The sequence below is a fragment of the Orcinus orca genome, chromosome 11, assembly GCF_937001465.1.
Source record: "Orcinus orca chromosome 11, mOrcOrc1.1, whole genome shotgun sequence".
Lineage (NCBI taxonomy): Eukaryota > Metazoa > Chordata > Mammalia > Artiodactyla > Delphinidae > Orcinus > Orcinus orca.
Window position 1 is genome coordinate 85,791,024 of NC_064569.1, and position 11,261 is coordinate 85,802,284.

Genomic DNA, 11,261 nt, shown 5'->3' on the forward strand with positions numbered 1-11,261 from the left:
AATTAAGATGTTAAAAAATTAAAAATAAATAAAATAAAATACACATGATACCAAAGTTAAACAGGAAAAGATTAAATCACAACCTCGTTAAACCTAGAACATGAGACACAAAGCAAAAAGTTTTTTAAAAAGCAGAAAGGCAAATAAATGAAATAGCAAATAGAAAAATAAGAAAAAAATTGTTTTTTTGAAAAGATACACAAATTTAATAAACCTTGAGCTAGACTAAGAAACAAAGAGAAGACTTAAAATCAGAAATGAAGGGAGAGACATTAGAACTGACAACACAGAAATAAAGGGATTATAAGAGATTTTATGCCAACAAATTGGATAACCCAGAACAAATGGATGAATCTCTAGAAATGTACAACAGGCCAAAATTAAATCATGAAGAAAGCCAGCACCTACACAGATCCATAACTAGTATGGAGAGTGTATCAGTATCTAAAAACCTTCCCATCAATTAAGAAAACCCCAGGACCAGATGGTATCACTATTGAATTCTAAAAAACATTCAAAGAAGAATCCTTTGAATCAAGTCAGTTCTTCTCAAACTCTTCCAAAAAAGTCATACTAGTCTAAGTGAGAGTTACATATAAAATAGTAGTTTCTAAAGTAGCTGATTACCAAGATCATTTGAGAGTCTTTTAAAAGACAGAGATTATGAAATCTCTTCCCCAGAAGTTATGATTCAAGTCAAGGCCTTGATGTCAGTATTTTAAATATCTGACTGACGCACAGTCCGGTTTTCATTGATGTGATCGCCTCTTAAGAACTGTTGTCTCTTGCTAGGGGAATGGTGGTCAGGTGCTGACCATATGTGATACTTCAGGTCTTCTTCCTTCATCTTTCATCTTGTGATCTTCACAACCGTTCCCTATTTTCAAGCTCTATTGAGATATATCTGGATTTACCTAAGAAGAGTCTTTCTGAAAATCCTCCTCCAAAATCACTGCTGGGTTTAGGGATGGCTTCTTGGGGTACTTCTTAGACCTTTTTGTTGTCTATCATAGGAATTGACCCTGTTTCTCTCATCCATTGCTTTAGAAAAACTACGGCTCTTTCTTTTCATAACTATCTTTCTCTTGCAGTCTAAAGCCAAATAATACAGAATCTTCTCCTTCCCATACAGTAACTAAATAGGAATGAACACAGTTTTGAGTTTATTGTCTGTTTCCTTTTTAAGGGTTTTCCCTAATAATAATAAGTAGAAAGCAAAGAATGAAACAGAGTTCACCAACATTTTAATTTTAGTGTAACCACTAAAACAATCTTCATTCCTCCCCTTTAACTTCAGGGGAGTTAGAGACAGCCAGGCAAGACTTCTAGCTGATATTTTGTACTTTAGATCAATGTGTCACTACTCCTTAACCTCTTAGATCCCCTTTTTTATACTCATCTTTGATTTGACCGTAATTCACATAGGTGGGGGCAAGCAAATATGGCTCTGTGGGCCCTTGGCTTGAACCAGGGAAAAAGACAATTCATCTTAGCAAAAAACTAGAAGAACGATACAGGTGAATTATTTGCAAAACAGAATAGAGACACAGACGTAGAGAAGGGAAGTATGGATACCAGGGTGGAAGGGGAACTGGGATGAAGTGGGAGAGTGGGATTGACATATATACACTACTATGTATAAAATAGATAACTAATGAGAACCTACTGTATAGCACAGGGAACTCTGCTCAGTGCTCTCTGGTGACTTAAATGGGAAGGAAATCCAAAAAAGAGGGGATATATGTATACGTATAGCTGATTCACTTTTCTGTACAGCAGAAACTAACACAACATTGTAAAGCAAATATACTCCAATACAAATTAATTTACAAAAAAAAAAGTTAAGGGTCTTGCCCACGCCTAGGTCTTCTGATTGCAGATCTTACCCACTTTCTACTTAGTGCTCTAATACCCTTTCCTTACTCTTCTATGTAAAAATATTATCTTATATAATGTTACCCTCTCTTATACATTTATATTTTATAACAATTTGCTCAAAGGTATGGGCTGAAGGCTTCATTCCTGTATTAGTTCCCTAGGACTGCCATAACAAAGTATCATAAACTCAGGGGCTTAAAATAACAGGAGTTTATTCTCTTACAGCTCCAGAGGCTGGAAGTCTAAAATCAAGGTGTCAGCAGGGTCACGCGCTCTCTGACGGCTCCACGCGTACACCCTTCCTTGTCCTCCCCTGCTTCTGGTTGTTGCTGGCAATCCTTGGCATCTCTTAGCTAGTGGATGAATCACTCCACCCTCTGCCTCTGCCATCACGTGGCCTTCTCTGTGTGTGTCTCTGTATTCTCTCCTTATAACGACACTAGTCATTGGACTAGGACCCACCTTAACTCAGTATGACTTCAGTTTAATGAATCACATCTGCAAAAAAAAAAACCCGTATTTCCAAATAAGGTCACATTCTGAGGTCCCCCATGAATTTTGGGGGATCACTATTACCGCCTCTATTAAAGAACGTTCTGACATCTATGAACAATTGGGAAATTTCTTTAGCTACAGAGGGGCCTTCCCCCTTTCCTATCAAGCTTCCCTGAAGAGATAATTAACTGATTCATTAATTCATTCAACAAAATACTTAGTGACCGTCTACTCTATGACTGGCACTATTGCAAGCACTGGAGCTACAGCCCTGGAAAGAGAAAGTTCACACTTCATGGTACCTGCATTCAACAGGGAGAAACTTTTGCCAGTGTGGTATGAAGGTGTGGCCGCAAAGGGCAGGAACTACAAGGCTTCATAATAGGCTCCAGAACTGGCTCGTCCTCACTTCTAACACGTTCTGCTAGTCTGAGCAGGTCACAGCCAGCCAGAGTCAAGGGGCTAGAGAAGTAGACTCGACTTCTTGAAGGGAAGAGTGACAGTGTAGGATTGTAAAGGGGAATGACCGTCGAGAGGGCAGTGACGACTCCTTCGAGATTTCCCCCAGTTGCTTGTGAAACTAAGGTAGCAAGAGAATCTCCTGTTTGCTCATGGAATTTTCACAACATTAGCACTCTGTCTTGGTTTGCTTCCTTCCCTTGAGTGTGGAAAGTTCCAGTGGTGAGAGCATCTACTTCAGAGAATTGCTGGGAAGATTAAAGATAATGTATTTAAATAACCTGAAGGTGTGAAGGTGCCTGGCACAGAGTAGCTCCCTCAGCTGTCTGCTGTTGTCTCATACCAGCTCATGATCACCAACACCATCATCGTCGTGGAAACCACGAGAGAAGAGAGACACAGAGCCCTAAAGCAGGATGTAATGACTTGTCTCCACTGGCCACCAGGATATCCCTCAGGTCCCCCATAAACTCATCAGTGTTCCTAACTTAAGCCCATGCCAATTGCCCTGTGCATATTCTAGAATGAATTGTACAGATTGCGGTTCAGAGTTGGAAACACAAGGCCAGCTTCTTGGGTCCCACCCAGGCCCTTGGCTCCACTGACTTGCCTGTGCAGGTGGCTTTAGGAGCAGGGGGCTTTCACTGATCCCTCCACATTACCTACTCTGGACCACCCACAGTCTAGCCTGGAGAGGGCAGTGGCTCTGTGGCTTTGGGTCCCTGTGAATCAAGTGGTCGCCCGACTTGAGAAAACCAGGCGTGAAATAGACGGGGCAATTGTGCTGTAAAGGACGCTCAGTGGGGAGGGTGTTTAGAGGAGGGAATGATTCTTCCACTTGTGTGGCCGGGGAGTGTGTTGGGCCTTCATGGATTATCCAGTTTATACCCGCAGAAAGGGAGAGGGAAGAATCCCAGATAGGAGTGGCTGGGCCCAACAGGAAAAGAGTGAATCATTTGTTTCTTTGGAGCTTCCTTCAGTTCTAAAAGGGGGAGGAGGGCTTCCCTGGTGGCGCAGTGGTTGAGAGTCCGCCTGCCGATGCAGGGGACACGGGTTCGTGCCCCGGTCCGGGAGGATCCCACATGCTGCAGGGCGGCTGGGTCCGTGAGCCATGGCCGCTGAGCCTGCGCATCCGGAGCCTGTGCTCCGCAACGGGAGAGGCCACAACAGTGAGAGGCCCATGTACCATAAAAATTAAAAAAAATAGTAATAATAAAATGGGGAGGAACAGGAATGAGGTGGGAAAAGTAGGTTGGTGCTGGACTCTGAAGGACCTCAGAAGACGAGCATGAGGACGGGGACCCCATTCATTCCGGGGTCAGGGATGCAACCATGTCATCTGCAGCCCCAGAGTGGCTATCCCATAGCCCTGGTGCCCCAGTCTCTCTATAACTTTAATCATAATATTAGTATCTTTGATATTTAAAAGAAGACCCATACATCTGAAACTAACACAACATTATAAATCAACTATGCTCCGATATAAAAGAAAAAATTAAATTAAAAAAAAAGAAGAGCACATTACACATCCAGGAGGGTAGATGGAGGCATGGTGTTAAGCCAGACAACGGTAGGGTGCCACCACTCCACTGAAAGTCTGTGGGGTTGGAGACCAGGATGGCAGCGCACCAGGCCAGTGTGGCCTCATGTTGCCTCTTCTAGGTAGACTGTGAGAACTAGTTCAGATTGGGAGCGAACGGCCTTTAGGGGAGAAACCTTTGCTCCTAGAATTCAGAGGAGCACACAGCTTTCCCCTTTGGCCCCTACTGAGGCCGCCAGCTCTCTGGCCTGGCGCCTCCTAGGCTGTGAGCCCTTTAGGAAAGGGTTATATCTCCCAGGGGTGCTGGGCAGAGTGCCTTGTACTTTATGAGGTCTGGACACATGTTTGAATGGATGGATCAGTGGGTGAATATGGGGAAAAAAGAGGAAAAGCTCAAAGATAATAAATGTAAATACCCATATATGATGGTTCCAAGTGATTATAACCCAGACTTAAACTGCCTTTTGCACCAAAGCAAATGTATTGACTGATGCAACAAAAGCCTAGAAGCTGGGGGTCTGGTTTCAACGTATGGAGCTAGGTATTCAGATGATGTCACTGGGAATACATCCCCTTGTCTTTCTGCTCATCCCTCCTCTGTTCCCTTCATTCCCGGTCTAGTTCTCCCTGCATGGTGGTCCCTCCTCCCTGATCCCAAGCTCCAGGGTGCATGCTCTCAGCTCAGCGAGAGGAAAGGGAGCTGAAAATGAAGGAAAGCAGGTTCTCAGATGAAAATCAAGGCACTGGTACTGAGGAAGCAAAAAGCAACAGGTGTCCACAGTGATAGGCTTGTAGAAAAACTGGATCCCCTTGCTTTGAAATAGATCAACAAATGCCAGAACTCCATGCTTTTCTTCCTGCCTTAATCAAGAAGACTGGAGGCCTGGACATCAGATTAGAGTGGAAAGTGGGCAGCTTTGGTTGCCAGGCAGACCTGAGTTTGAATACTGACTCTCGCTGTGTGATCTCTCAACATCTCTGAACCTCAGTTCCGTTTTCTTTCCAGCTGGACTGTCAGCTCCCTAAGGGCAGTTACCTTGTTGCACTTTTTCATTACCGCACCCCCAGGGCCTAGCAGCATGCTACCTGGCACAGCCGCAGGTATTTGATATTGTTAAATAAATCAGTAACGGTTCGAGTTTGTTGTACAGAGAAAAGAAAAACTGTATACATGAAGCTCTGATAAAATGCCTGGCATGTAGAGGGTGATGGGTAAGTTACAGAATTGGTCATTATCATTACTGTCCAAAGGAAGCATGGTGGAACACAGAACCGAAATAGTCCTGACAGCTGATGGAGAATTGGAAAGGGAGACGGGCCATTTAGGTTGTCAGTGGCTGCCTTGGTGGCCCGCATTGGCCATCGTGTCATGGATGTGGCCCAGTGTAAACATCCCACACAAGTACTGAGTACTTCTTCTTCTTGTGTCCCCTCTGCAGCTGGAGCTCTCCAACACGGCCGTCCTGCACCAGATGCGGCGGGACCAGGTCACAGACACGTGCCGGGCCAACAGCGCCGTGAGCCGCAAGCGGCGGGTGCTGACCCCCAACGACCTGAAGCACCTGGTGGTGGATGAGGACCACGAGCTCATCTACTGCTACGTGCCCAAGGTGGCGTGCACCAACTGGAAACGGCTCATGATGGTCCTGACCGGGCGGGGCAAGTACAGCGACCCCATGGAGATCCCGGCCAACGAGGCGCACGTCTCGGCCAACCTGAAGACCCTGAACCAGTACAGCATCCCCGAGATCAACCACCGCTTGAAAAGCTACATGAAGTTCCTGTTCGTGCGGGAGCCCTTCGAGAGGCTGGTGTCCGCCTACCGGAACAAGTTCACGCAGAAATACAACACCTCCTTCCACAAGCGCTACGGCACCAAGATCATCAGGCGGCAGCGCAAGAACGCCACGCAGGAGGCCCTGCGCAAGGGCGACGACGTCAAGTTCGAGGAGTTCGTGGCCTATCTCATAGACCCGCACACGCAGCGCGAGGAGCCCTTCAACGAACACTGGCAGACCGTCTACTCCCTCTGCCACCCGTGCCACATCCACTATGACCTCGTGGGCAAGTATGAGACGCTGGAGGAGGATTCCAATTACGTCCTGCAGCTGGCGGGCGTGGGCAGCTACCTGAAGTTCCCCACCTACGCCAAGTCCACGAGAACTACTGATGAAATGACCACAGAGTTCTTCCAGAACATCAGCTCAGAGCACCAGACGCAGCTGTACGAAGTCTACAAACTCGATTTTTTAATGTTCAATTACTCAGTGCCAAGCTACCTGAAATTGGAGTGAAGGGTGGAGGTGGGGAGAGGGGCGAGAATCGTGCTTTTTAATTTAAGATTTTTATTTGTCAAAAGAATTCTATGGATATTGGGTTATTTTGTAAATTAATATTTGTTTGGGGATGATGCTGCGAGCAGCATAGTGAGAATTATTTAAAATCCTTAGTAGGGAAGGACGGCTGTCTTTGCAGGGCACTAGGATGGGTGTCCTTGTTTTTTAGACATGAATCCCCCGACACTTTCAGAGGTTTCTTTGTGTTCGGGTGAATTCCATGAATTGTGCATCCCATAAATTCTAATTAATGTTATTTATAGTTATTTAAACATGGTCTCTGTATAGATTTCTTTTTGTGGCAGCAAGATTCTAACGTCTTTGCAGAAGAAATCTATGTTTCGTTCTGTGCTTGCAGCAGCTCGTGCAGGGGCATGAATGTTCTCCTTATTAACCGCTCAGAGAGTCACTGTGATAACAACCGTTGTGCTGTCTGTTGATACCACCGTTCTTGAAATTCTGCTAGAAATAAATAGAAAGAGGCTCCTTTGCAAGGGACTGATTCCAAACTGATTTCAGTCGACCCAAACGTTCCTCACACGAAAGAAAAGTGATTTTTCTTTTTTTAACCCAAGGAGAGAGCTGATTGTAGCTTTTTTTTTTCCCACCAGACTTAGCAATCTGGTAGAATAGGCTTTTCTACAGAATTTTTTTAACTGGCAGTGCCAGTTGTGATGAAGGTGAAGTGGCTGTTGCTTTACATTCAACAAGTATTTATTAAGCAACTACTATGTGCTAGGCCTAATTCTAGACCCTGCGGATAGAGCATTAAACAAAACCAATAGTCTTGGCCCTCAAGAAGCTTTACGTGGACGCAGAGTATCCAGCTTGACAGTTAGCAAACCCCTGATATTCATGGACTTAACATGAGGTTTGGACTATTCACGAACCACCCCAGAAGGTTCAGGATCCCTACAAATTTGCATTTTTCTATGGCCCAAATTTGAAAACCACGTGCTTGGAATAGGCCACTTAACTTGGTGAGTAATCCAAGCTCATTGCTCAACATAAGAGATGACAAAAATGTTTCCTGTCATGTGCCCACTCCAATTTATTGGTAGTATCTATCTGCCTTTAAGCCCCAGGACAGATTTGCCAGGCACAGCATGGAAGAGTGCTGTGATTGATTAGTGATGTCTGCCTTGGGTGAAGGAAAGGAAATATTCACCGACCGTCTCCTCCTGTCATTTCCAGCCCAGCTTTAAGGTCTCCACCTAGAAGTGTTTTTTCTACTCTTTGCCATGTAAAAGATTAAAATTTTGTGGCAGGACTCAGACATTGGAGGATTTGCAATGGCCTGGCATTTCTACTCCTTGTGAAGGTCAGAGGCAGACTATTTGTACACTTATGCATATCCGCTCCTCCAAAGGCCAAGAAACCATCGGCCCCTTTGCAACCACCAGCAATGATCAGCAAGGATAGCCTTCTGTGATGGTAACCCATGCCATTTTCCTCTGGAAGGCTGGAAACATTCCATTCCCTGTTCCTTGCTAATTAACGTCTGCACATGCTTCTCATTTCCAATGCCTCCGCTGAAGTTTGAGCCACATCCCTCTTACAGCTAGTGAATGAGTTGGTAGCAGATACTGTATATAATAATAATAGTTCTAATAATAGGGGGAGGGGTGGGATGGGGTGTGGGTAAGTTTTGCTTTTTGTTTTTGATGCAATGTATAGAACAGAGGGGAGAAGAATATTCTAAACGAACAAAAAATAATTTATTCACAGAAGCTATTAAAATTGTATTGTAAAGCTCACAGCCAGCTCAGTGAGCGGCAGCTGCCACGTCTCACGGAGGAAATTATTTTATTGAATGTGAGTGAGGTGTGCACTGGAGAGGGCGGCCGAAGCTATTTATAAGATGGTGTGTACCTTCTAAGCGCTCTCTCCTTTGCGAAGGGCACGTCAACTGTACCCTTGACAAATAGAGATTTATGCAATGTGTTTTACCAAGTAGAGTGACAGACTTCAGCTGTCCTTGGAATTATTCCTGGACCCTGTTTCCAGGCAGGGGACACTGTCCTCAGAAACAAAGCTTCTGCTAATGAAAGAGGTTTCTGGCATTTCCTGATAATGTGCTTCAGAGAACACAGGTTCTCCCCAGACACAAGTTGGTGTGATGCAAAATAAGGGTTTTGTAGTCAAATATCCTTGGGAAACAGAGCGAAGTCCATTTCCTTTCTGCAGGACTTTTCAGAGCCTTGAATGTGTGCTGTGCATTGTGAACTCCCAAGAGCATCACTGATGGAGTCGGTGGCATTTCCTGACCTTCTTTGAGCGGGATACTCTATTTTGCAGATCATCTCAGAGAGCTAGCGTTCCACTGAATATTCTTTGGCTAGGTTGCTTTAGCACATCTGAGGTCTTCAAGGATAAAAAACTGCTTCCCTGACACCCCGCTTCCAAAAACAAAACAAAACAACAATAAAACAGCACCACAGTCTCCACCTGGTTTATAGCAATGAAGGTACTTTATCAAATGAATTCAACTTTTGCTTAAGTGCAATGGTTCTAATCCTGGATATTACATGGGCCACGATTCCCTCCCTCCCAAAGGGAGTGCCCGAAGAGTCTTGGGTGGTGCTGACAGAAGGAGGGATGGGGGAGGGGCACAAAGCCTCAGTTGGTCCCCCTAGTGCTCAAGCCTAAGGTTGCTCAGTGCAAGCCAAGAGAGCTCAACCCTTGCTGAATGCTCCTTCGATTCTATAGTTTGGAATTGTTCAGTGTTCTTTTAGTACTTTAAGTGGAAATTCACGTGGATTTCCCGCGTTTTGCATTTCCACATCTCCGTCTTTGATCAGCTGTGATGCCTTCATTCGTCTTCTCGCTCTAGTGGGAAAAGGTGTCCTTCAGGGGACGATACTGCGGTATGGTTCGGCAATGAGGGGCTCTTTCTCCTCGTGTTTTGTGTTCATATTTTATTTTCTAATGGCATAAAAACTTTTTTTAAAAAAATCAATTCAACTGTTTTTGCAGAATGTAGAAAGTACTCTGTGTCCTTGGTTAAAAAGAATCCATGGGTGAAAATGTGCCTGGGAAACAAAAGTTCTTGGTTCTTTCGTTCCTTTTCCTTTTTTTTAAAGAAGACTGTTTGAAAACGCTTTCTATTGCATGCTTAGCTGGAGAAAAGTACAGGCAGGTGTCCCATCTTCGAGCCACTTTTCAGAGGTGCTGCTGTGTTTTCAAAACCAGGTACAAAGTTGTATTTACAAGGACATTCCTGCTTAACCTGTCCCTTTGGTTGGAAAACTGTAGAATATTAGCCACAGTGTTTGAATTCCTGCAGCTGCTTCAGACCCTCCCCCTTCCCTGCCTCCCCAGCTGGTCTGGGAAGAAGGGCAGTCTGCTGACCTGTTGGTGTCTCAGAGGGGACCTTCCTTCCCATCTGTCCACCAGGTGAGTTTCACGGTCCTGCCTGTTCAGCTGTATGGCACAGGACAGCAGCGGGCAGTGGAAACTTCGGTCGGACCAGTGTCCTGGTGGCAAAGGCATGGAAGCACCAGGGTCTGATCCCTACTGGTAGAAAATTCCCAGAACAAAAGCGAGTCCCTAACATCCTTAGCTGGTGGGGTCTGGACCACCGCTGAGGTAGTGATTGCAGAAGTCCCTGTTCTAACCTGGCCAGAAGCCGAGGGACTCTGACCCTGATGGATGGGGCTCAGAGCCGATTTCTCACAGCCTGACCATCCCCTACAGAGACACGCAATCTGAGCTGCCCTGTTCTGTGCGATCCTGGGGACCAGAATCTCTTGCCCACTCATGTCAGCAGGACTGACCTCATCACTCCCCCAGAGTTCCCACAACCAGTATTTCCTCCAGCCTTTTCCATCACAACCAACTGGACCCTATGAACAGGCAGCAGGATCTACAACCAGCTTGACCTTCGGCCGTTAACGGGCGAATTTCAGTCTGTTACCCTTTGTCAGGTACAGAAGGGGCTGCCCGTACTATTTTCTTAGGAGCGTGCTCAGTATGGCATATGGACATATAATTTAACATCTTTGTGGAGTGTGATTTTCTTTTTTTACATATTTGTGTGCAGTAGAGGGCCTGTTGTAGAAAACTCTCCCTGTATCTTACTGTACTGTTCAAGAAAGCTGAATTCCACATTGCCAACAAAAGCGTGAAAATGTTCATGAACCTTCTTCCAGGAAAAGCCATTCAAGCCTGATTATTTTTCTAAGTAACTTCAATTAAATTGAAGAAAGAAAAGAAGCTTCTCTCTGTGTATGGTTTGTTCACGGCTCACTGACAGGACTGCAGAGGTGGGGTGGGCTGGGCTGTGTCCCTTAGCATGTGCGGGGCCCTGCTCACGTGTATCAGAGGATGGAGTGGGAGAGACGCACATGCAGACCGCATTGCAGTCTTGGCCGTGGCAAAGACCTCCATAGAGCCGAGCCCTTTCTGTTTAGTGGATGAATAGAAGCTTTCTTCATTCCTGTTTTGTCTGTAAATTCTTTGTAAAGCGATGCACTAGAAGGCCCACCCTGATCATGTAGGCTACCACCCCCGTGAAAAATAAGGAAACAGGCCCTGAAAGGCTAAAGGGCGTT

General features: G+C 45.4%; 1 protein-coding gene across 6 annotated transcripts in view; it reads left to right on the forward strand.

Annotated features, from left to right (window-relative positions):
* CHST11 (carbohydrate sulfotransferase 11) overlaps window positions 1-10,923 on the forward strand; it is a 286,641-nt gene extending 275,718 nt beyond the window's left edge. For all 6 annotated transcript variants that reach the window (XM_033427583.2, XM_004269437.4, XM_033427582.2 and 3 more), the window contains one exon: window positions 5,812-10,923. In XM_033427583.2, coding sequence (XP_033283474.1) covers window positions 5,812-6,666 — 855 coding nt within the window. In that variant the 3' untranslated portion in view covers window positions 6,667-10,923. The remainder of the gene's footprint in view (window positions 1-5,811) is intronic.
* Window positions 10,924-11,261: the final 338 nt, after the last annotated feature.